Source organism: Lineus longissimus, chromosome 5 (assembly GCF_910592395.1).
Source record: "Lineus longissimus chromosome 5, tnLinLong1.2, whole genome shotgun sequence".
Taxonomy (NCBI): Eukaryota; Metazoa; Nemertea; class Pilidiophora; order Heteronemertea; family Lineidae; genus Lineus; species Lineus longissimus.
Genome location: NC_088312.1, coordinates 22,966,494 through 22,994,192, shown reverse-complemented (window position 1 = coordinate 22,994,192; position 27,699 = coordinate 22,966,494). Strand labels below are relative to the sequence as shown.

The 27,699-nt window shown below is 40.7% G+C and overlaps 2 protein-coding genes across 11 annotated transcripts in view; one reads left to right on the top strand and one right to left on the bottom strand.

The window, feature by feature from the left end:
- Nucleotides 1-274: 274 nt before the first annotated feature.
- LOC135487915 (ralBP1-associated Eps domain-containing protein 1-like) lies at nucleotides 275-27,654 on the bottom strand. 10 transcript variants are annotated; one of them, XM_064772157.1, is made up of 19 exons: nucleotides 27,346-27,654; nucleotides 24,731-24,854; nucleotides 23,127-23,229; nucleotides 22,861-22,993; nucleotides 22,481-22,709; nucleotides 21,893-22,078; nucleotides 21,437-21,649; nucleotides 21,140-21,216; nucleotides 20,230-20,331; nucleotides 19,003-19,102; nucleotides 18,676-18,687; nucleotides 17,214-17,369; nucleotides 16,325-16,564; nucleotides 15,313-15,371; nucleotides 8,190-8,225; nucleotides 7,126-7,260; nucleotides 6,425-6,455; nucleotides 5,741-5,846; nucleotides 275-5,348 (listed from the first exon to the last, which is right to left on the bottom strand). In XM_064772157.1, exons 1-19 carry the CDS (start codon nucleotides 27,493-27,495, stop codon nucleotides 5,174-5,176), a joined length of 2,367 nt encoding a protein of 788 aa, XP_064628227.1. In that variant the 5' UTR covers nucleotides 27,496-27,654; the 3' UTR covers nucleotides 275-5,173. The 10 variants fall into 10 exon arrangements, with proteins under 10 accessions (XP_064628227.1, XP_064628232.1, XP_064628229.1 ...); XM_064772162.1 differs by lacking the exon at nucleotides 7,126-7,260; XM_064772159.1 differs by lacking the exon at nucleotides 8,190-8,225.
- LOC135487946 (small ribosomal subunit protein eS4-like) overlaps nucleotides 3,464-27,699 on the top strand; it is a 93,446-nt gene continuing 69,210 nt past the window's right edge. Inside the window, exon 1 of the mRNA XM_064772250.1 lies at nucleotides 3,464-3,467. Coding sequence (XP_064628320.1) covers nucleotides 3,465-3,467 — 3 coding nt within the window. The 5' untranslated portion in view covers nucleotide 3,464. The remainder of the gene's footprint in view (nucleotides 3,468-27,699) is intronic.

Genomic DNA, 27,699 nt, shown 5'->3' with positions numbered 1-27,699 from the left:
GCATCTGGCGGCCAGCTCTGAAAGGCCAAGCCCATTTATAAAACTTCTTTCCATGCAGCTGTTCATGTTAGAAATGTGCATGCCAGTGTAGCAGTTATTGCCAAACTTAGCATGATGATACTTCCCATTCATAACAACTCCTTATGAATGCTCACAACAGCACTGCTGATAACTCCAGTTTCAAACCTTGTAGCGTACCCCAGTGCCGCCTGGCAGGATGCTGATATTCCATTAGATCAAGGGGCGATTAAGGAAATAAGGCCAAGCACTCCGATGAGATTTACATCACAGCAGATTGGTATGTTTATTTGAATGTAATTACATAACAGTTTAACATAGGATTTTCTATAGCAAGACTCCTTTACAGTTTTATACAAGTTATAAGACATTCTCGTCTATGCATAAATCGAAAACCCATGAAATATTATATGATGCAATTTTATGAGTTATTGGCAAATTTCATGAGGGTCAATTCTGAAATGCACACCTACAGGCTTCCACCGGTTTAGCGACTGGCTTGTGGTTTAGGGTCACCATCTTATTGGGGCAAGCCGTCAACAACTACTGAACAATTGCACACAGATTATAATCGTTTTCCAAAACGTCTGCAACTTTGGATTGATTGCAAGAAATTCGAGCCGAACTCTCATGCAAATCTGCTATTGACGACACCAATGAATGACATCAGAGGGACTACATCCTCTTGCTTGAGTCTCATCAAGTTTTAACGATCTCTCTATTAAGCGCAGAGAGTGAAATGTCTAATTAGAGACAAAATGGAGTATCAACAAAAATTCTCAAAAATCTTCTTTGAGCCACACAGAAAAATCATGTCTGAACAGGAGTGTGTCTACAGGAAAGGAAGTTTCACCTTTCACCCACACCATCTTAAATGGACTACTCTAATGCATTCACTGGAGTAGTCCAAACAGGGATATGGGGGTGAATAGGTTTAGAAGACTGTGCTGTGTGAGGGTATGGAAGGGGTGCCAAGTGCGCATGCCTACATGATGTCACTTTTTGTTTACCCGCTGACAAGAGGGGATTAAAGGGGAAAAGGCGTCTGTTATGGAGTTTTTCATTGGAAGCACAGAGAAATGCTGAAAACTCTGATAACAAGATGCAAAACTATCAAAGGTAACTTAACCTAGTCAATCTCATACTGGGTTTTTTCTCCAGTACAATGTGTATTTCGTCGACGAAAAGCAAACTAATTGTGAAATTGTCTACACACAATCTATTAGAAAACTGAATTGCAGCAGAGTTTATGATGTACAATGTATGATTCACTTTGACTCAATTAATAAAATACGCAAATATCTCGACAACAATGTAACTTCACTAAGATCAGAACAGTTTGGTGCAAATTGGCCGAGTGCAAAATACACGTTATCTGTGAAAACTAACTCATTATCCGCAGGACAAAGTATTAAAATCTGTTATACAGGTGTAATATGACACTACAGAATATAAACAACTGCCAGCCAGTCATTCCACAGTTTGAAGATGGCATTTTGTAACCAAATGCTCGACAATGATTTCCTACAGCTTCAAGCATGTTGCTGTCAAAATGTTTGCCTCCTTTTGCATTCTCAATGTTGCACTGGTGGTGCCCCTCCTTGCATAAGATATCTACAGATGGTTTTTAAGCCAGGAGGGCCACCACCAATACAACATTTGACAAGTTGTGGTCACTATCTACTACAAACAGAGGCAATGCCATCTTTCTCAACCCTCTCCAGCAGAGCTTAACATACCTCGACTCAGTGACAAAACAACCTGTGGCACCTCTGACCAAACAAAGGCTTGGCAGATCACATGCTCTATCTTATTCCCAAATGCATGCAAGCCTCAACATGATTGGTTGACGTCTGTCACCGCCACCAAACCTTGGTGCGACTGCCACCAATCATACTCTACCTGACAAATGTTAACTGCATCTGCTGGTGGGATTGTTGTTATCATGGCTGGCTGAACTTAATATTCTTAAACAACAAACAACTAAAACCTCTTCTAAATTCACATCTGCCGTCTTGTGGCAGTGAAACATGAAACCTGCAGTGCCCCAGAACAAGGACTTTCCGCAAAATCCCCCATGTTGATCCATCAACACTTGAGAAAGAGCTCCAGACAAAATAAAAAGAGGAGCAAGTTGGCGACTGTGAGGAGTGGAATCCCACAAGGAAGACAATGAACTGATCTCAACAAGATTCCACTAAAGTTACAGTTGCTCATCTGTACATTCGTGATGTGCTGTGAATCACAAAATAGTCAAGGCCAATTCAGTTTCACGATTATTTTGGCAGACTATGCTATTTCTTTCTGTTTTTCACAGAAAATATGATTCGTAAACAAGGTGCCAAACCAACTCCACACAGAACACAAGAATCATTTTTCCATCCCTGATTTATTTAAGATAGCGGAATAGGCATACAATCATTTTCAGAAATCGTTTGAACACACGGCCCTTTAGAGTCTTTGGATGGCTTCAAAGATCTTGTCAACATAAAACACACATACTGCACTGTATTTATATCTAATAGCACATAACAGAAACTAACATCATCAACACGGGACTTCCAGGATTTCTCACCCCAGAACCAAACCAAAAATATTCGAAGAATCCATGTTAATACATGCAAACTCTCGTCTTTGCAACTAACTACACTGCTAATTGAGCTAATGGTATTAGATGCTATATTTTTTAGAAATATCCAAAATGCGGCCGATTTTATCATGATCAGTCAAGGTATCTTTACCCTGGCTTGGGTGGTCAACATTACTACACGACTGAAAGTCAAACTTTTTTTGAGATAGTTTGCTCGGCAGGATAAAAATGTTGAAAATTATGCAGAGATTCAGGATTTTTGACCTCATCTTTAAACGCGAGGGAAAAAGAGAATTCTAACTCGTGAAGCAATAGGGAGACGACAGGGAGGATGTACACACTTCAAACACCAAGTCTGATTTCAAACTTTGGGGTAAATTCCAGACATGTTTGAATAATCTGAACAGACAGTTTCAAACTGATAAACCACCTCTGTACACTAAGGGATATTTGATTGTAATTGGAAATTTCAAGTCTGCGAGGTGGCCTACAACTTTGAATACAACTTCACTATATCTGTCTTATGTTTAGGTCAATGTTGGGATTACATATATTCTTGTTCTGAAAAGATGGTTTATCTATTTGAACATTTCACGAGACACTTGTAATTCTGATATTCAGCCTCAAAGTTGAAAAGTCATGAATGATGGGCGATATCTCTATCAGAAGCCACCAAGCTTCTTTCTTCACCTTTATTTGTTCAAACGAAGTGAATTCAAAATGGAATATTGGCGTAAGATAAGGGGTCGTGTTTGGGTCGATGACCCGGCCCTGAACTATATCTTCAACAACCCCACAAGTGTTGCACTGAATCGTGACTATAAAAAGGAGTACTGTACAAATTCCTATTTACAAGATGAAAAACTGCTTCACCAAATCCGACTCTGTTTTGAGGCAAAAATTGATCGCATAACTGCAGATGTATTCGTAATACCATCAGTTTCAGTAGAAACACCTTCTGTTCTTCTTGCTGGGCTAAAATGACACACCGGCGATCTGACGATACACATAAAATCCAGTATCTTTGGCCTCAAGATGCACTGCCTACATGTATGTACTAACCCTTTCTATACATGATAGCTGTACAACTATTAAATGCAATATATTACAGTTCAGTCTTTAGGAGCTCAAATTGCATTTGACAGCATGTAATCTTACTTCGTGTTCGATGATATGATGACTGGCTTCCTCAGAAATGATCGGCTCTAACTTAAAGGGAGACTACAGGCAGGAGGAAGATGGGCCAGATTAAGTTACACAGAGTTGCCAGAAGGAGTCTCTACAACCTCACATATTACATCAACACTATTCACGCTTAGATGAGGAATATTTTTATCACCAAGTGAAAATAGGTCAAGTTTTTATACCAGTCAAGTGAAGACCACCAAATGGACCCCTGACACATGCCTATAGTCTTCCTTTAACAGAGCATCATGAAGCAGAGGCAAATAACAGTACTGGTCAACTCTCAGCAGCCTGCAGGCCATGGCTGCCTGAATGCGGCATACAAAATGGATAATCAAAAATCTGTAGATCTACATCTGAACACAAATTTGGCAAGTCTGCAGGTATTGCTAGATTCGTACTTCCTCAACCATTTTAAACGGTAACATAACAAGAAACACTGCGTGTGCAGCTAGTTACAGTGTTCCCCACAGTTACAGTGTTCCCCACAGTTACTTGTGGCAGGGTGGATATTCTATACTGTTAATAAATCATCGGTTAACAGTTCAACAGGTTAAACACCCCCGACAAAAATCTGCACTCGACATAACTTCGGCTGATCCAAGTTGATCCACAAAATTAAGAAGCAATCACTCTCTTGACCAGGACTCTTCCCTTTAGCTGCATGCAGACTGGAATACAATCTCACCTCTATGATTAATTTGATACATGATTGGCAATGCCGCACTAGGATTATAACGTTAAAATACCGATTATTTTCAGATCAACTTGAAGTCAGCCGAAGTTAAGGTTGGAATTTAATAGTATCACCTTATTTACTTGGTGCCATCTAGCCAGAAGGTTTCTCATAGTATGTGCACTATCTGATCAGAGCAGCACACAAGTGCTAGTTTTCCACCCTCCAAACAGAACCAGGTGGAGAACACTGCATTTCCAGTTGGCTGGAGTAAGGAACACAGCCACTGCAATAGAAGCTATGGTAACAGGACAACCTCCTCAAGTCTTCCTCTAGACTCCTGTGGCGCTGCTAGCCCATGCCTGTGCCGGTCTCGACTCACATCAAATGCTTCAAATGATGCAAAGTTTGATGATTAATGCATAACGATAATGGTGGCTTCATATAGCACTTATATGCCAACTAAGACTTCTTCCTTTAATCATCAGACAGGCATATCTGTGAATGGAAGTGGGTCAACAGAGTAACCAGCAACAAGTCATCAACACAGTTTTCGTAAACCGTTGCATCATTTGAAGCATTTTTTGTGGGTGCAGAGAGTACGGGGGCAGGCTATATCACAGCCGAGGAAGTGTAATCTTCTCATACAGCTTTTAGCTGTATTATAATCGTATCTCACAAGTCTCTATACCTCACGAGTGCTATCAGCTTGAAAAAGGCCTCAAATGTTCCAATTGGATCTCTAATGCTATTCTTTGTTCCATCACCTCCTGTAACTCCTGATTCAGTTCGCCTGCTAATCGCTCCAGCGTCGTATTCCGTTGGCGCTGTTGGCGTATTGAAGCTTGGATACTTGGTTTACTCTCACTGCTCACTCGCCTGAAAAAATATGGACAGGATTCAGTTTCCGACTCATTCATATCAGCGTGATGCTTCCACAGACAGTATCAACTATTGTATTTACTACCTAATGGTGACAACCGATAAGACAAGTAGAAACTCAGTGACACTTTCACAAAGACTCTGAGACATTAGCGGACACATTAGAAAACGGAAAATACAACAGACAAACAACTGGATCTATGAGTCAAGTTACAAATACAATATGGTTTCATGATGAGGGGCTGTAGTTTGAGTTGTGTTGGATCAAACCTTGGCTGCTACATGGAAACGAGGTGCTTTCTGGCCAAGAGCAATTCAACAAATAACCACAGCAATCCAACAAATAATCCCATCAATCCATCTTAACGACTGCTTGCCAGGTCACTCACCGTCCTGACTTGACTTTTTCTGCTAAAATATCTTCTTCGCTACCATATCGTTCTCTTGGCACATCATTTGGACTAGTCTGGTCACCGGCTAATACTGACGCCGCGTCTGAAAGAGGAGGTTAGCAACAATGAAGAAACTGTGCTCTCATCAAACAGCACATTGAGGAGCCAAAATACCACTCTACAGCAAATCTTCTAACATACAGAGACACAAAGGTACGGTCAACAACAGCTACCCTGGAGAAGCCCAGAGTGGCAGACACTGGCATCATCAGTAGAGCATTTGAGCCCTGCTACAAGTCAACTGGTTTGAACCAACTGTAATTTGTTGATTACACAGGTGGCAGCACTGTGTTAGCACAGCCAATCACGTCTCATTTGGGTTGAAATTTACAATCGCCGATCGGAAATGACGTAGTTTGATCGCATTCAACTATAAATCCATTGAACAGTGGTGCTTCGTTAGTCAACCGATGACCTTTTTTTGGCGTGTGATCGGGGATTGTAAACTCATTCCCTCATTTGGCTGAAATGCAAGCCTGGACTTGGATACCTGGCCACACCAAGTTCTCAAGTGCTTGGCTAATTGGGAACAGTATCTCTTCATCCAAATTTACAGAGAGACAGAGCGTCACAGCCAATTATACATGTACGGCTAAAAGAAACAAAATAATAGTATCCTACCTAAGGAATCCAGTGATTTTGACCCAGAGGCCTGAAAAGAATCATAAAGTCGACTGTAATTTGGAGCAAAATATCAAATGAAATACTGAACTATTATGTACATGTAATAATTCCTCTCCAAGAGGAAACCTGGAAAATCAATAAGTTTCCTGTTATAAGTTCTCCATCTGGTAGATTCCTGGCCCTTATCTGAAATTGGAAGCGAACGATTCAATGATACTTTATAATATTGTCTAAATCACCGTCCAGGTCCCTGATATGATGAAGAGAAATATCAACTGATTCTAAAGAACCAAGGAAAGGGAAGATGCCATTGGCACCATATGCAAACTGTGATGTCAAAGTTATTCAAATAAAATAGTTCATGACATCTACACAATGCATCTGTGTGATTTCCTACAAAGGAATAAATACACAAAAAGTGGTTCATGTGACGTCATCACCAGCCTTGTTGGAGGGACAGACAAAAGAAAGCAAGTCCAAGTGACCATGACAGCATTTGATTCAGTTAAGTCAGGCATGACAAATCATTGTTATGCCCTCCAAATGGCTGACCATGAAACACTCTATATAACCTGGGACCATTATGACCTTGTCTAAGAATAAGATTGGATAATATTGGATTAAACCTTTGATCAAAATATTGGATAATTGGATTAAACCCCTCAGAGTAACCTACGCCCCGCTCTTTCAGTACTTACTTGATACATGTCATATTCTGCGCCAGTTTCGGGCACACTCTCAAACTGTCGAAAGTCGGCCAAGGTCGGGTGTTCGAGGGTACTGCCTATGCAACCAGGCTCGCTATACTGCCCCACCAACTTGCGTTTGACGGCCTATTGTACAATTTGATAATTAATAGAGACGTGACTGCCGTGTCATGCTAGTGAGTGTGCCCATCTACCACAGAACGGAATCGTGTGACAACATGTCTAGTAGCATGCAAGTTCTCATCCTAAATGTGTGTGCCAACTTTGACTATAGCTTCCCCCCAAGCGTGGGTTCTGTTAGTTATAGGCTGACTCACAATACAATCAGATACGGACATGCTTGCACGAGTAACAGTAGCTGAGTAGACGACATGTCGCCATCGCCTGGTGAACACTAGACAGCACCCTCTACTGGCAGTGATAGGAGCTAGACAGCACCCTCTACTGGCAGTGATAGGAGCTAGACAGCACCCTCTACTGGCAGTGATAGGAGCTAGACAGCACCCTCTACTGTCAGTGATAGGAGCTAGACAGCACCCTCTACTGGCAGTGATAGGAGCTAGACAGCACCCTCTACTGGCAGTGATAGGAGCTAGACAGCACCCTCTACTGGCAGTGATAGGAGCTAGACAGCACCCTCTACTGGCAGTGATAGGAGCTAGACAGCACCCTCTACTGGCAGTGATAGGAGCTAGACAGCACCCTCTACTGGCAGTGATAGGAGCGCCTAAACAAGCGCTAAAAGATGTTAAAAGCTTTCTACAGTTTTAGATTTGTTACCTCCGTAGCGCAGTTGATGGTCAGTGATTATGAGTGATTATGGCCTAAGAAGCAGTGTGTCTCTCTGTTAAGCTTTCTACTTGTTCTGATATGGGATACAATATAATGATGTGACGTCCTTCGTTGAAGACGAACTTGCTGAAACCTGGCATCTATAGTATTGTATGCCTAAAGAATGGCATTGTCAACAATTATATTCAGTATGTACAAGAATTTACAAAATTAGAAATTTTAGCAGGTTAAAATGTTACTCCTAGAAAGATCAAAATACCTACAATTTCAGGCAAGAAGTCTGAGATAGGGAAGTCTTCCTGGAAGAGCGGAAGGCAATCACATTCAAGGCAAAACATGGGAAGTATGCCACATAAACCATGGCTGTATTCAGAGAAGGCCACATGTCACAGATAACTATGTTTTTCATGCAAACTTGAGATGAAAAGTGACGAACTGTGTTCTCCCTTCCCCAGAACCACGTCCCCGGCCCTAAAACACTCAACACCTTACAAAAATATGCACCATTACATTCATTCTCTAGATGCAAGAATTGTCATGCCATTATCATTCCTAAATCACAGTTGACTTGTTTAAGTCCCGTCTGTTAACTTATGGTATTATGTGGAATGATGACTTGACTGACAGTCTGTTAACTTATGGTATTATGTGGAATGATGACTTGACTGACAGTCTGTTAACTTATGGTATCATGTGGAATGATGACTTGACTGACAGTCTGTTAACTTATGGTATTATGTGGAATGATGACTTGACTGACAGTCTGTTAACTTATGGTATTATGTGGAATGATGACTTGACTGACAGTCTGTTAACTTATGGTATCATGTGGAATGATGACTTGACTGACAGTCTGTAAACTTATGGTATTATGTGGAATGATGACTTGACTGACAGTCTGTTAACTTATGGTATTATGTGGAATGATGACTTGACTGACAGTCTGTTAACTTATGGTATTATGTGGAATGATGACTTGACTGACAGTCTGTTAACTTATGGTATTATGTGGAATGATGACTTGACTGACAGTCTGTTAACTTATGGTATTATGTGGAATGATGACTTGACTGACAGTCTGTTAACTTATGGTATCATGTGGAATGATGACTTGACTGACAGTCTGTTAACTTATGGTATTATGTGGAATGATGACTTGACTGACAGTCTGCTAACTTATGGTATTATGTGGAATGATGACTTGACTGACAGTCTGTTAACTTATGGTATTATGTGGAATGATGACTTGACTGACAGTCTGTTAACTTATGGTATCATGTGGAATGATGACTTGACTGACAGTCTGTAAACTTATGGTATTATGTGGAATGATGACTTGACTGACAGTCTGTAAACTTATGGTATTATGTGGAATGATGACTTGACTGACAGTCTGTTAACTTATGGTATCATGTGGAATGATGACTTGACTGACAGTCTGTAAACTTATGGTATTATGTGGAATGATGACTTGACTGACAGTCTGTAAACTTATGGTATTATGTGGAATGATGACTTGACTGACAGTCTGTTAACTTATGGTATCATGTGGAATGATGACTTGACTGACAGTCTGTAAACTTATGGTATTATGTGGAATGATGACTTGACTGACAGTCTGTAAACTTATGGTATTATGTGGAATGATGACTTGACTGACAGTCTGTTAACTTATGGTATCATGTGGAATGATGACTTGACTGACAGTCTGTAAACTTATGGTATTATGTGGAATGATGACTTGACTGACAGTCTGTTAACTTATGGTATTATGTGGAATGATGACTTGACTGACAGTCTGTTAACTTATGGTATTATGTGGAATGATGACTTGACTGACAGTCTGTTAACTTATGGTATCATGTGGAATGATGACTTGACTGACAGTCTGTAAACTTATGGTATTATGTGGAATGATGACTTGACTGACAGTCTGTTAACTTATGGTATTATGTGGAATGATGACTCGACTGACAGTCTGTTAACTTATGGTATCATGTGGAATGATGACTTGACTGACAGTCTGTAAACTTATGGTATTATGTGGAATGAGGACTTGACTGACAGTCTGCTAACTTATGGTATTATGTGGAATGATGACTTGACTGACAGTCTGCTAACTTATGGTATCATGTGGAATGATGACTTGACTGACAGTCTGTAAACTTATGGTATTATGTGGAATGATGACTTGACTGACAGTCTGTTAACTTATGGTATTATGTGGAATGATGACTTGACTGACAGTCTGTTAACTTATGGTATTATGTGGAATGATGACTTGACTGACAGTCTGTTAACTTATGGTATCATGTGGAATGATGACTTGACTGACAGTCTGTAAACTTATGGTATTATGTGGAATGATGACTTGACTGACAGTCTGTTAACTTATGGTATTATGTGGAATGATGACTTGACTGACAGTCTGTTAACTTATGGTATTATGTGGAATGATGACTTGACTGACAGTCTGTTAACTTATGGTATCATGTGGAATGATGACTTGACTGACAGTCTGTAAACTTATGGTATTATGTGGAATGATGACTTGACTGACAGTCTGTTAACTTATGGTATTATGTGGAATGATGACTCGACTGACAGTCTGTTAACTTATGGTATCATGTGGAATGATGACTTGACTGACAGTCTGTAAACTTATGGTATTATGTGGAATGAGGACTTGACTGACAGTCTGCTAACTTATGGTATTATGTGGAATGATGACTTGACTGACAGTCTGCTAACTTATGGTATCATGTGGAATGATGACTTGACTGACAGTCTGTAAACTTATGGTATTATGTGGAATGATGACTTGACTGACAGTCTGTTAACTTATGGTATTATGTGGAATGATGACTTGACTGACAGTCTGTTAACTTATGGTATTATGTGGAATGATGACTTGACTGACAGTCTGTTAACTTATGGTATCATGTGGAATGATGACTTGACTGACAGTCTGTAAACTTATGGTATTATGTGGAATGATGACTTGACTGACAGTCTGTTAACTTATGGTATTATGTGGAATGATGACTCGACTGACAGTCTGCTAACTTATGGTATTATGTGGAATGATGACTTGACTGACAGTCTGCTAACTTATGGTATTATGTGGAATGATGACTTGACTGACAGTCTGCTAACTTATGGTATTATGTGGAATGATGACTTGACTGACAGTCTGTTAACTTATGGTATTATGTGGAATGATGACTTGACTGACAGTCTGTTAACTTATGGTATTATGTGGAATGATGACTTGACTGACAGTCTGTTAACTTATGGTATTATGTGGAATGATGACTTGACTGACAGTCTGCTAACTTATGGTATTATGTGGAATGATGACTTGACTGACAGTCTGTTAACTTATGGTATTATGTGGAATGATGACTTGACTGACAGTCTGCTAACTTATGGTATTATGTGGAATGATGACTTGACTGACAGTCTGTTAACTTATGGTATTATGTGGAATGATGACTTGACTGACAGTCTGCTAACTTATGGTATTATGTGGAATGATGACTTGACTGACAGTCTGTTAACTTATGGTATTATGTGGAATGATGACTTGACTGACAGTCTGTTAACTTATGGTATTATGTGGAATGATGACTTGACTGACAGTCTGTAAACTTATGGTATTATGTGGAATGATGACTTGACTGACAGTCTGTAAACTTATGGTATTATGTGGAATGATGACTTGACTGACAGTCTGCTAACTTATGGTATTATGTGGAATGATGACTTGACTGACAGTCTGCTAACTTATGGTATTATGTGGAATGATGACTTGACTGACAGTCTGTTAACTTCTGGTATTATGTGGAATGATGACTTGACTGACAGTCTGCTAACTTATGGTATTATGTGGAATGATGACTTGACTGACAGTCTGCTAACTTATGGTATTATGTGGAATGATGACTTGACTGACAGTCTGTTAACTTATGGTATTATGTGGAATGATGACTTGACCGACAGTCTGCTAACTTATGGTATTATGTGGAATGATGACTTGACCGACAGTCTGCTAACTTATGGTATTATGTGGAATGATGACTCGACCGACAGTCTGCTAACTTATGGTATTATGTGGAATGATGACTCGACTGACAGTCTGCTAACTTATGGTATTATGTGGAATGATGACTCGACTGACAGTCTGTTAACTTATGGTATTATGTGGAATGATGACTCGACTGACAGTCTGCTAACTTATGGTATTATGTGGAATGATGACTCGACTGACAGTCTGCTAACTTATGGTATTATGTGGAATGATGACTCGACTGACAGTCTGCTAACTTATGGTATTATGTGGAATGATGACTCGACTGACAGTCTGCTAACTTATGGTATTATGTGGAATGATGACTCGACTGACAGTCTGCTAACTTATGGTATTATGTGGAATGATGACTTGACTGACAGTCTGCTAACTTATGGTATTATGTGGAATGATGACTTGACTGACAGTCTGCTAACTTATGGTATTATGTGGAATGATGACTTGACTGACAGTCTGCTAACTTATGGTATTATGTGGAATGATGACTTGACTGACAGTCTGCTAACTTATGGTATTATGTGGAATGATGACTTGACTGACAGTCTGTTAACTTATGGTATTATGTGGAATGATGACTTGACTGACAGTCTGCTAACTTATGGTATTATGTGGAATGATGACTTGACTGACAGTCTGCTAACTTATGGTATTATGTGGAATGATGACTTGACTGACAGTCTGCTAACTTATGGTATTATGTGGAATGATGACTTGACTGACAGTCTGCTAACTTATGGTATTATGTGGAATGATGACTTGACTGACAGTCTACTAACTTATGGTATTATGTGGAATGATGACTTGACTGACAGGACCTTCATGGACCAGTCTAATCACTGTACAAGCAGATGGTGACACAACAGTTCCATGCAGTGAGTCATGAACACAAGACTTTCTATTGTGCAGCCAACAAAGTTCCAGTGGCTAGGCCACACCATGCCAAGACAAAAGAATTAGGAAAGAATATACACTGTACATGTAATAGGATCAGTTTATAATCAGTCAGGAATGAACAATAACGTCAGGCTGAGAACAACTGAAGGGCTTAGACAGGACATGTGCAATTGTGAAAATGAAATGGCCAGGGCCATTGTGCTCACCTCATGTGGAGGAAAGATGGATAAAGAGCATGGTATTGTGTCATGTAGTGTTAGGTTTGATGAAGGTCCAAGCAATTACAATTTCCCCAAAATGGCCAATTTACAGTACATTCGACCTCTGTGACCTTGAAAAGTAGGTCAAATCAAAGAAGACCCGGGTGACACATTGAATGGTTGTAAGAATTAGATGTACCTATGATATAAAATTGGTGCCAATCGGGCAAGTAATACTAGGAATAATGGCATTTTGAAGAATTTAGGATTTGGCCCCCTCCCTGGAGGCCAAACGGCAAATCAGATCGCACCAAACTTCGGTACCTGAGACCACCTGACCAAGGGGTACATGTGTACTTAATTTGTGATCAATAGTCATTGCAGATAAGAAACGTGCCATAGTTACGGCCTGACGGCCAATTTACGCCATTTGACCTCTGTGACCTTGACAAGAAGGTCAAATTAAAAACCTGTGTGACATATACTGTATGGTGGTTAGATGTACCCATGATATCAAATTGGTGGCAATCGGGCAAGAAGTTAAGGAATAATCACATTTTTAAGGTTTTTGGATTTTGCCCCCTGGTGGTCAAGTGGTGAATCATATTGGACCAAACTTCGGTCCCTGAGATCAGCTGACTAAGGGGTAAATGTGTACCAAATTTGGGATCAATAGTCATTGCAGTTTAGAAACGTGCCATCGTTACATCCTAACGGCCAATTTACACCATTTGACCTCTGTGACCTTGAAAAGGAGGTCAAATCAAAAACCCGGAGGATATATGATGCACCTTTGCTAGAAGTACCTACCATATTTTTTTCAAAATTTCCCGACTACTATTAAGGGAGATATTGCATATTTTCACTTTTAACGTTTGGCCCCCTGGTGGCCAAACCATGAAACGAATCGGACCGAAACTTGGTCTCCAAGGTGTCATTACATAAGGGTACATGTGTACCAAGTTTCAACTCAATAGCTCTAACAGTTACGAAACGTGCCCTGCTAACGGACGACGGACGACGACGACGACGACGACGACGACGACGACGACGACGACGACGACGACGACGACGACGGACGACGGACGCCACGGTATGGGATAAGCTCACCTCTGCTAAGAGGTGAGCTAACAAGAGCAACAATGTCACCATCTATTATAAGAACCATGCATTCAATAGTGTACTTGAAGGGCTCAGAGCACAAAGGACATACATGTATCTACCCTATGCACGCTCCTTGTAATATATGGAGATATGGGGTGATATGAATAAAGACTAGCAATTGCTTTTACTGAAAACCCCATGTACATTTACACTAGGCCTTTCTGTACAAAACTGAAGTAAAATCATTTACTAGTCTTTATTCATATCACCCACTGTCTATATGCTCTTGTCTGCTACCCAATTTCTTCAAAATTGCACTTATGTCATGCTCTATTAACTCTTTCAGTGCCCAGGATTTGGGCATTTTTGGGCATTGTCACTACCCAAAATCTCACAAAAATAATTGAGATACACTCATCAAAATTCTTCAAAACCTTTGTCTTTACCTCCTGTTTCAATAAAACAGCAGTAATAAGTAGGGGCATACTAGGATTATGTTCTAAATTTTTTTGAGGGAGTGGTATTTTTGGCCAATTTTCACCATTTTTCACCTAAAATGAGGGGTGGCAAACCCCACCCCACCCTCTCAGTCGAAAAAATTATTCAATTTGGACGCCCCAGGCCAGAGAAACCATATGAACCACATTTGAGTAGCTGGGGACATCTGGTGTCGTCTGGAGGAACTAAAATACCTTAATATTTAGGACGTACATGTACGTCCTTGGCACTGAAAGAGTTAAGAATCCCTTCAATTGATCAGGTATTTTTCTCTAAAAATATGTTGGCAAACACCAGTGGTGTTGAGATCAATGCTGAGGAGCTACTACTAAGGCTCACTTAAACGTCGAACTCGAACTGGAAAAAACTAAGTCATCCGAAGGGATTTGAGCCCACGACCTTTGACCAGGGTTCCAGAAACAAAATCTGCCATGTGCAGTATAACAGCAAGATACAGCACTATCAGTAATCAACTATGAAGTAGTGGCAACCAGTATAACTTTTCATTTTTCACCTTTTACTACAAGACGAAAATAGTCAACTCAGAATTTCTCAATGAAAATCATTCTGTGATAGTTATCAAGAGGTACATGTACTTACATCTCTTGGTGAGGCCCTGGGAGGGACTGCAGGAGGTGGAGCCAACTGCCCACCTTGGCCTGAAAATAGAGAAAATATCTATAGCATTTTTCACCACAACAGCAACCAAACCATACCTGGCCTCATTACACCTAACATGATCACAGCACAGATATTCAGTAATTACTCCATCTTCCTGAAGGTGAAAGAACGGAATGAGTTTACAATCCCCGATCACACCCCAAAAAAGGTCATCGGTTGACTAACCAAGCACCGCACTGTTCAATGGATTTATAGTTGAATGCGATCAAACTACGTCATTTCCGATCGGGGATTGTAAATTTTAACCTCATGATTTTATACAACACGGAGTCACTTTAGGATACGTCTCCTTGGCCATATTGTTAAGTGTTCAGCCTTGTAACCATTAGAACACTTTCATTGTCGGAATCATTTCATCCTGAAATCATGTGCTAGACTTACAGCACACATATTAAGGTTTATGAGCGTTGATGTTGTTCTCTGAACATTAAGGTGAACTAATACAGATATACAGCTCAATGTCAACAAAAATGATACGAAACAATAACCGTATCATTCCATTCAATAAACAACTTACATGTACTCAATCCAACAAAAGCTGTAAGAACAAAATCAAAATGAACTTAAAGGTTTTTCATGCAGACTTTACAACTAAAGGTTTACTATGTTCATGGATCCAAGCACTATTACACCCAGTACACATGCGTCCAAACTCCAATAGAAATAGGGCATACACTACTATCATACAGAAATCAAACACAAATAGGTGGTATGCATGCAAACTTGTCTCTGGGTGATATGAACTTATTTTCATCCCGATATTGAGACAGGATACCCCAGCAGAGTTTGTCGCCCAAGGCAATAAGTAGGTCGCTGCTGAACGTGATCTGGCGGAGGGCACATATTTTCGACTCGAGAAAAAATATGGTGGTTGATGAGACCTCAGGTGTACCAGGAACATAGTGCCGTCCACTTCCACAATCAATCCTACCTGCTTCAGGTGTTGCCGTCTTTTCAAAATCACACGAAGCACTCCGACTAAGTTCTCGACCTCGCGGAGGGACAGCGGGTAATGCTTCAGCACCAAGAGATAAAGTACTGGGCCGTTCGGCCTCAGCGGGTTCAACAGGCTCGTCAGGCTCATACTCAATAGTGTCGTCATGACTCACTGACGAGGCAGGGGGGGGGAGTAAAAGAGGCTGGCCCGGCATTTCACAACTAACACCAGTCGCTACAATCAAATAACAGAAAGATGCTCAAAATGGCACAGAAGGCAAAAGAGAGCCGAAGCCTTGGTATAAGGAAGAAAATAAATACTTTGAAATGATGAAATAAAAGTGAAAGGGGACTTCACACGAGCAACACTTTTTCCTACTCCTTCCATTTTCACCGCCCGAGAAATGTACCTTCTAATTTTCTGTTTGAAAGTCTGTCGCAGATCAGTTTGCTGGAGTTGGCCTGATGGACATGTGGACAATGAAGGGCACAATAGGATTCAGTCCTGCGTATGACTTGATGATGCATCTATTTCTCTCATACCGACTCAGGCACAGGAAAGGCATGGTATTGCTGGTATGAAATCCCCTTTAAACCACCACCAGACTTTAACAAAAGCACTACATTCCAACAGAGTTCAGGAACTTCTGGATTGCAAGATTTGTAGGACTGCATAGAGCACCCCCCTTCACATTAAATCATTTTTTAGACATATCTACTCAAGACGGAACTTGTAAAAAGAAATGACACACCAAACCAAAGGAGATTCTATTTTAACATTCCTTCACACCATGCAAAGATAACTCACTATGACAACAAAATTATACAACAACAAAAAGAAAGAGTAAAGAAAAGCTTCCAAATACGTGAATAAAGTATGTTACCTGACTGTGCTTTCTTAGGTGTTGGTCTCGGGCGGCCATGAAGTGGTGCGGCGTATTTATTATGTCCCTCTCCATCCGTGGCATCTATTGTATATGACCGCTGCTTGGTTGGACTCAAGACGGCCTCCTGCTGTGAATACTGTTCTTGAGAAGGGTCTACCAAGAAAAAGACCATTTGTTTTTATTGTTTACCTATCACCAGCTCTATTCGTACTGAAACTGCCATTTATTTTCTTGGATTATGCGAATAACTTCGATTTCTGACAATAAAGTTCACAAAAAAAATGTATTCCAAAAAAGTAAAGAAGTATTGTAACCTGCAAAAATGAAAATCATGGAAAAATTTTTTTAGAAATTCTCAAGAATTCAAAAAATCAGGAGACACAGACACATCTTGTACCATCAATATTGTTGTAACAGTTGAAGAAGACAATGCAAGAAGGCGGTATGGTATCATTTTTGTGAAATATTGTCCGAAGAATACAACAGGTAGTGAACCTTGCACAGTATGCATGAGGGGTTGACTACTGTTTCTACATGTATCTACACGTACCTATCTACTAACTGTATCTCTGCACACCTAACTGATACACACATGTACACAGTGCACGCACCATAAACCCAGGTTAAGCAGAGTTGGATAGAACACTAGTCTAACCATAGCAGAGCAGCACTTGTTTCTGATACATCCAGTAAAGGGAGTTGCAAAAAACATCCAGATCCAGATGCAGGTTTTGTTCACAGGTTCAACTTTTCTCTCAATGTTTCTTGCGACTCTGCTATGATTGTATTAAGGTTGTTGACAGGAAGAACTCATCATATCCTAACAGACGCCATATTTGTTTTACATACACTAACTTTTGTCTACTGGCCTCAATCCAGGCAATGGGTGATATGAATAAATACTAGCAAATGCTTTTACTCTGGTTTTGTACAGGAAGGCCTAGTGTAAATGTACATGGAGATTTAGATAAAAGCATTTGCTTGTCTTTATTCATATCACCCATTGTCTTGGCATGCCTACAACAATGGAATTCACCAAAAGCAAGGCCGGAAAAAAAACCATGAGAAACAAAGATGGCGCCTTAGGTATTTGCCGCGTGAAAACAATGAATAGGTACAGGGTGTCTAATAGGTGTCAGCTCAACAGACTGAAGTGAGGCCAATTTTCTGCTCATCATAGATACAACACGTGCACACTCAACAACCATGGCTGAGCACTAGTTTTGATCTTCCAAAGTCTCTAAAGCATGTACATGTATCATTGTACAAACAAGGGGAACCGGTCCAGTAAGCAAAACAAAGGTTAATTTTGTGTGTGGGGCGTCGCGAGGTCACAAGTGAACATGGACCAAGGAAAAGTGCCACAAGTGAAGAGTCTATGGATTGCAGTCTAATAGAGTAAAACAGTGTCAACTACATCTGTGATGAGCAGAGGGTGACAGAAACTATGATAAAATACCTTCAAGATCCGCTGTGGAGATAAACGAACAGGATGAGCGATAGAATAAGACAGGGATCAGTTATGTGTTTTGTGTAAAGGAGAAGCAACTTCTTTTGGCTCGCAGGGCAGTAAATTGTTTTTGAAAAAATTCATTTCTTAAATTTTCATGAAAAAACAAAATATACAGGAATTTTTTTTTTTTTTTTTGAATTTTTAGAGAAAAAATTTCCTACACAGAAACTATGTTGCCCCAATGTCAATTTTAAGTCCGACCTACAACAAAGAATTCATGATGGGGCTCCCTTGATTTGTCATGAGTTCAAAACCCTCAAAATGTTTTCTTACCGGAAAATGTTCTTGCTCTGTCGAATTCCGATCCACCCATAGGTATCGGCATCCCGTCTGGAGACATTCGCATCGGAACGGGGTGAATTATTTTAGAGTCCTGAAATGGAGAATTCCAGTGAAAACCAAACTGATAGGACTCTCTACACACTAATCCAGATTAGTCAACCTTGTTGTGCATCATTACAATACACCATACAAGCGCTGTTCAAGTAAAATGGCAGCGAATCCCCTCACTCATGTCATTTCACTTCGAAACTTAGCATGACGAAGACGATGCTTTCCGTGTGCTAGAAAGGTGAAATCCAGGCGTATTCAGGGTTTGTCTATTCTCAGCCACACTTTTCAAAGCCTGTGAAAGAATCGCAGCTTCATTAGTAAATAGACATATTTCAATACATGGATGTCGTTTCTCTCCTGTTGGTAACTCAACACCACAACTGTCATAACTGAAGGAGTAAACAACAAGTGCACTGAACCAAATCAATAAACAACAAGCAGTCAAAGACCAGGTTTCATTGTAACCAAATCTTATGCTAAATGTGAAGGACTCACATAATTTTGATCGGTGTTAGAAGAATGCATGTGACCTCATGCCATTTCCTCTTTGGCAGGAATGTACTTCAATGCAGTTTCAAGCATGGAATCCATTCAGATGCTACACAAATACATTCATGATTGATTGATCATTTGATATGGTCACCAGGGCCAAAACGGAATAGTGAGTTCAGCAGGCCTGGTCTTTGAGACCAAGGGTTAGCAAGTGACTGCAATCAAACAGTTCAACATGGCTTCTTCCCTGACGGACAAGGCCCCAGATGGGAGTGAGTGAAAACAAACATACAAAGGGTGCAGTGTTCACCTGAGGGCATCATAAAACGTCTTGGCATTCACTTTAATATCAACACATATTTGGCAGGGCAATATTGCATAATGCTCGGATTTGCAGAGAGTGAAACCTGTGCAAAATAGGATCATTCAGGCACTGCAGGTTACCACACGTAAAGAATACCAGCTCTGAATATGCCTACTAATCAAGGGATGAACAGTGAGAGAGAGTTTTCCTCTACTGCCGTTACTGGATGTCTCCATTGAGACTTCTCAACCATGAAGGAAAAGTCCAAGGTGCAAGTCTGCAGAAAAAGCTATTGATTGTTTGTCTGCTCTTGCCCCTGGCCCCCAGAGAACACTGTGCTGGTGCATATATTGATTTCACCTCATACTTACTGGGTCCTGTGCCACAGGTTTATAATCAAAGCTAACAGGCTTAGTTCCCGGTGATGACACAGCACTAGAAGAAGGTGACTCTGGTGGAAACGTGGTAGTCCACTGGAAAGAAGAGACAGCCTGCTAGACACATTCAAACCCATCATAGGGGCTTGGCCAGGGCAATATTTCAAGTCTTATATACTTGTTATTCATTACGTTCCTGCTACCTCAGCCACTTTGACCTAATTGCACCCCATTCTCGTCTTCCACTGGCAATAAGCATAGCTGTGATGACTGCGGACCATTTCCAAGGCTTATCGCTCTCGATTCCACAATTTGGTCAGACTCTTGAGATTTTTACAAGACCATAGGACAATGTAGGATTAGCCCTGTGTCGTCATGATCGTAGTCATGTTATGATGCTTAGCAACACAAAAAGCAAACACAAAAGTCAAAAGCTTCAAAGAAATTGTCAACAGCCAGGCAGGTAAATCATAACAACAGTGCCCAAGAGACCTGCCCAATCTTTGGTCAAAATTGAGGGGTGTACAAAGACGGACCATTCTAAAATTCATTTGAGAAAAGATCAGGTAGGTCTATTGTTGCCAATATGGTCATGGGCACCGTGCTAACTAACATGCAAGGAATAGCACAACAAGCCAGCTGTTCCTTTCCTAAGATGATGGCTTGGATAGAAATCACCAGCAAGCAACCACGCCCAATGGCATGAATACCAAGTTTTGTTCGAGTCTTGTGGTCACACAAATTTAGTCTCACAGGCTGCACACTTGTCTCACAGACACCCCAAAGCCAAGCTTTACAACGAAGTTTATTGCTGAGCAAAGGCTGGTGAACTTTGAAAATTTCCTGAATCTCTAGCCAGAGGCAGAAATGGAGCTTGGTTAACCAATGTCAAGTCAAATCTTACCTGATTAGGCTGTGGTGAGACAGGGGTCAGCCTCTTCAGTGTACCACCAGGGGGCAGGTCAGCAGCAAATGGCTCATCTGTGGACACAGCAAGGACGATATACATAAAGAAGAAAACAAACGTTATGCATGTTTAACATTGAAAGGTTTTGAATATCACATCGATGACTGCAAGTGCAAAAAGCTGTTTCAACCATGGTGTAATCTTTTTATTTTCCCTGCACACCAAAATGTACAGTTCTAAAGACAATCACAATTCAGACAAAATACATACTAGCTTATTTCCTGCAAGACTTACCTGAATTAACTAGTGGAGTATATGGCATAAGTGATGGCGGGAGTTTCTCCGGTAGCTCTATCTCATTCCTTCTCAGCACAACGAGATGCATAGCAGTACAGAACTCCTCCAACGATAGCGCTCCATCCTTGTTCACATCCGATAACGTCCAAATCTTTGATAACTCGTGAACGGGCAGCTTTGACTTCTCAAAGAACTCTTTGGCAGTAGCACCTGCAACGGAAACAATCATTCAGGCAATGTTAACTTTCAGTCAACTTTTCTGTTTCAGATGAAGTTTCCGGGTCATTCCTCCTTTGTGGTTTAAGACGGAGTCACCGGACCAACAACCCTATTTGGCACTTTTACACAGTAACACCCAACACATACTTACAAGAGCAAAATAGGAGAAGAAGAACTTGCCCATACCATAGACACTAGAATATAGAAACACTTATTGAAATATTCTCCCCTTACCTACAATAACTCCAGTAAGATCAGGCTGCATTGCTTTGAACTGGTTGACGTAATACTCTCGCTGCTCATCTGATATTGTCCAGATATCATCCAAGCTCTCCGCCTCCGAACTTGTTATTGATGATGTATCAGCTTTATGATGATCACTGAAATGGGCCCATTCTTTCTGGTCATTTGTAATTAAACCTGAAAGTAATTGGTAAGATGGAGGTCAGGGGAAGGATTGTTACAGCTCATACCATGACCAGAGCTTCAAAGAAGAAACTGTTATAAGACAGGAATTACATCACATGTCAAAAGCACACATCACTCAAGGGTGCTGTCCACCATTATGGGAAGATTGTGCCAGCCCCTGTTGTAGTCGAGGTTAGGGTGATCAACTTGAATACCCTTTGCATTGCTACCACCAGCAACCCCATCCCCCCCCCCCCAAGATAACAATTGCTAGGTACTATTCTTTTTTGTTGATACCATTACAATGCAGACGCAGCCAACAGATGAAAGATTCTGCCACAACGTCTTGTGAAGGTGACCCCTAGTCATCTGAATACTGAACAGACGCCTTTGAATTCCCTGCATGAGCCTCACCTTGGCTGTCCTCCTCTTCAAACGACGCCCAGCCCTTCTCCAGTTTCAGCCCTGTTCCATCATAGGAAGAATTGACAAAACCAGTCGTTTGTATAACTTGTCCCGGACATGAGACCTGTTTAACATACGAGGCCATACGTTTCTGCGTCCCGGGAGAATTTGCAGGGCTGTCTTTGGGCGAGAACGGAGGTGATCTCGTCTCATGTGGAGGGGTCCCTCGGGAATTGTTCTGAAATGCATCAACAAAACTTAACGAGAGGGAAGGTGTTAACAGGCATCGGTATCATCTCCTACAGTGGTACTTGTAGTAAGCAAACTGAAGAGTAACTTTCGACTCAATAATACGCTATTTTCCAGCATCAGCAACAAAATGATCCTACCTGATTCGTAGATAAAACAGGTTCGTTGGTTACGACATTCATTGGCGCGTGACGCGTCCCCGAGAAGCTTCGGACGTGTTGCTTCCCTGGGGGAGGTGGTAACTGTCCTGCTTGTTGGACGTTGCTGATCATCCTGGAAGAAGACAATAGGTCACTCAATCACAGCTGACTTTGCATGACAAGGAGCGACGAGGTCTATCTAAGGCACGAGCATTGTTAATTGTAGGTAAAAATGTTTTTAAGTGATGCACAGTATGTTGACTTACCCTTGCTGGTCAGGCTGGTTGAGTACTGAGTACTGCACCGGTTGACTACCCCGTCTCCTATCTTCGGAAATGCGAGTCAGTTTCGGCAATGGGATCTCTATTCCTGTAAAACAAAACAGGGCATCATTTCTACTGAAGACTATCAATTGTCAACTTTTGCTGTATGTTCTGTCCACTTTTCCTGAGGAACGAACTTTACTCATCAGAGTACATGGAGGAAATTCTCTTGTGTTTTTGTGATTTTTCTCACTGAAGCCTAACACTTACAGCATGAACAGTGAACACGAAATTTCCCATTCTTTAAGGAAATGATGATGATTGTGACGTAAATAAAAAACCTATTACTTGAAATTAAAGGTCTTTGAAGTAATCAGTTTTTGGTTACATGTAGAATGAATGAAGTTCTAGACATGCGATGAGAAAAATCTATTTTAATTTCCACTAGACAATCAGAAGGCATATACAATGTAGTTAAACTCTGATTGATTAGTAATTAAGGCAGCTCGGACATTCTTGAGAGGCTGATGGGATAAGGCAGTGATTGCCATGGATCGATTATGAATGAGTCAATACGGCCGCCATGATTACAACGTTCATCATCATGGCTTAGCTGAAAATCATATTGGTGAATGGTCATACTGCACTCAAATGAGCTCTTTCACAATCTAAAGTGCAGCTGCTGCAATCTTTGCTCTCAGTCCTCAGAGCATGTAACAGGTTATCACATTAACTGTGGTCTCTTATTGACACCAATATGTCAAAATCATACGTATAAACTGTGGTTTCTTCCAACAGTCATCTTTTTCTCAAATCAGTGAATCCACATTTCTACGATGACTTCTTAGGCCACAGTCTGCGGCATATTTCAGCAGTTTCATTGTTGGCCACATTTATGGTTCAGTGATGCTACCATCATTGACATCATGTATGATGTACATGTATTATCTATCATCTATTTTGTTCTCTCAAGTCAAACTCGAACATCAGATCTTTTTCAGATGAACCATCAATCTTTATGCAGCACTGACCTTGCTTCAGGTTATGAAAACAGTGCTTCCCTCCCTAATGGGCAAACAGATGGTTGGAGAGAAACTGATAGTCTTGACATAATCACAACACCAGCCGCTATACCAGAGGTGTAACATCACCATGGCAACCAAGATACCTCCATCAAGAAAGCAACGATTTGCACAATTTCAATCGCTTGGTTACTTTTAGAAACATTTCTTTGACAGCCGATCACAAGATTTCATGAAACACGTCAAAGAAATTCAGTAAAAGATAAAGTTCACTTTGTGATGTTCTTGTAAAAATAATAATGTTCTGTTGAAGAATTACATGTATTTATAATCCAAGGAAATTATCTTGGCAAAATTGATTTGCATCATGTTACACAAGTTAGATTTCTTTTGCAGCAGTCTAAGAGAAACAGAGTTTTGAAACCAAACAATGACAGGGCCAATGAATGATGGTACGGGATATTAAGTCAAAGGATGAAAGGGATGAAGATGTCCGACAATGCTGAATTAGCCTACACAAGCCATAACAACATACGCCTGCCCTACCCATGCTCTGGCGTGGTTATATTTCAAATCCTAACTCACCCAAGTTGAAACTTTCAAATGCAAGGGGGAGCCCACATTGTGCCACAGCTATTAGCTTCAATGCGATGTAGAACTGACTTCTTCCAAAATGACCTAATCTCTTAGCACCACACATTTCAGCAATCTGCAAAGACAAGGAACGAGAGAAAACATAAGAATAAGAAACAGATGATAGGCTAGCACAAAATGAATCATCTTGACATACAAGGCTTCGATTCATTTCATTACATTTCTGTTGTAACTCATGGTCGTTACCTGTGGAACTTGAGATGGATGGAAACTCACTGCAATGTGGAAGATCACTTGGAATTCGATTAATATATATACATATACTCGGCCTAGTAGCTTACAGGGAATGTGTGGATTCTTTTCCCTACTAGGCCTTACCCTTCATTGCAATATGACAATTTTTACTGACCCTTGATCAGGCTTTACTCAGTGGCCTTTGCCAATACCCATGGTCATCCAAGAACAACCATGAGAATCAGAGTAGCCACTCAGCAGTACTGGTTCAGATCCAAACCATGTTATCTCCTGAACAATGGCCTGCTAGCACTTGGTTGATGTGGACATGATCTCAGCCAGACAGCTCACAGCATATCCCCATCTATCACACTGATGAGATGAGAAAATCAATAACGGGCAGGTAGTCAGCCTCCCAATGTACACCAACATTGGCAAGTGGAGGGATGGGATCAGAATCAGGTTAGAAGTCCTTGGATAAAGCACTTTAATCACAAAAACAGCAATTTGATTAAGTGCTGTGACATGCTATAAATGTATCAAAACGGTCTCTTGTCTACTCATCAAGGTGTTCAATGACTTATATGTACAAATGTAGGGGGATGTTGTCCCCAGTTGGGGGATGTATGCAATGTGGGAGGGATAAGAATACAAAGGACAGCAGTTCCCTTTAAAAAGAAGCCGAGTGATCCTGACCATTCACTCCTTGTTTACCACAGGTAGAGGTTCTCATAGGGCATCAGCCCTATGCATTATGGTATAATTAGTAAGCTAGCTGGAGGAGTCATATTTCCTGTCCAAAAGACCCATGTGACAGTGTGAAGATAGTCTAAGGGAGAGTGCAGGCATTTCAACATCTGAACCAAAAACCGGTGACTCGAAGCTCATCAGTGAAACCGTCCAGTTACCTTGCTCCCTGAAGCAATTACGTCAGGTGCACATCTATCTTAATTGTGCCATATTGGTAACACCTTATTGATTATTGTGATGTATCAGTCCAATCTGAATGCCCCCTGAGAAACTGACCAGCAGCATCCATCAAAAAATCACGTCATTGGTGTTGGCAGAGTCCACCAAATATTATTAGGAATACCACATCTGAAGATTTATTCCCTAAAAATTAATAGAACTCTCAAGTGTCAATGATGTCTTCTTTGAAAGACACAGATTTTTGCATCTGAATTCCTCACATCTGCTCTGATGCAGGGCAGGGTCCATCACATTCACATTCACTGTTTATCACAAGCTGAGCTGTATCTACTCAAACAGCAATGTCAGTACTGACCAGCAGATTCCTGGTTTGTTGGTTTTAGACCATTTCTTCAATGTTTTCAGAGAGATCAAGGGGTGGTACTCACCAGGAGGTCATAAGGACCCTGGGGAGGGGCTAGCACAGATAGACAGTGATGCACGAGACTTTGATTATGGGCATAGCAATGAACAGGTGGCTTACTGCAGTGGTGATTATGACAATGACTATACAAAGTTAACAGACACAGTCCCTGGGGACCAAGTTGAGGTTGGAGAGAGGTGTTTTGGGGGTCAATGATGACGATATAGATGTTTATGACCAGCTAAATTTGGGGGGGGGGTCTTGTTATTGCATGTTTTAGGCATAATGAAATACACACTACAAGCATGATAGGTCTGCCTGAAAAGTATTTTACTCATTCCTAGGCCTAGGGGAGGGGGAAGCCCATGCTAGTGGCCTTACAAAGATGGGCATACAGAGAAAATGTTCCAGACATCAACAACACCTTGTAATCATTTCTATGTGGCCACCACAAGGTGTATGATTAAGTAGTGTTCTTTTACGTTACACAGATCCTCTACAATGTACACACAGATCCCCTACATTGTACACACAGAACAATAACATTAACTCAACTGATCCCCTGGCTTGAATTGATATTGAAGAACAACACAAGAATTATGATGTCAATTGAAAAAGAAAATTCAATAAGAGGGTCAAAGAACTATTACGCTATTGAAGCTGAAAGGACCAACAAGCAGTAAGCTAGACAAAACAATGCAGTTCATCACAACAATGGATTTCGGATTGCCCCGCCCCCTTTTCTCTCATCCAAACCTATACAAGGATGACAAAGGAAAATCAAATCTAACACAAGTCGGCCAAGATGGTCTACCAGAAACTTTGAAATTGTTGTCAATGTCTATTTATTATTCAGGGCATGAACAAGCTAATGCTTGAATCGTCTCATAATCATCCGTGACTTGTCTGTCGAGTCAAACATCTTATACCAATACCATCAATCATTCTTGGAAAGGAAATGAATACAAAATAAAAGAAACTGTTGGCACAGGTCGAACAGGCAAGTAAAACAATTCTAGGGCATCACAACAACGCTCACCTGAAAAAGTATTTCATTGTGCAAGCCTGAAGTAAGAAACAGCTCTGAAGCCCTCACTCCGGGAACCCGACCACTGTTTTCTGAATCGCAAGCGGCGAAAAGTTCAGCGTAAAAACGCAACTCTTGATCACTTAATTTGAGGTTTTCCATTGCCTTGATTCACTGCAAGATTAGTTTGATCAAAGATAAATGTCTACGGAATTACTAGGCGTGAAAATTATCCTTTTTCATAACGAAGAAGATGACTTTATCGAAGCATTTATTCATCAATTTGTTGGGAAATCGGGCGAATTTTGCCCATGTCCACCATGTTGAATTTAACAAAGTGCCCGGATGATATTGCGTTTGTTTCGC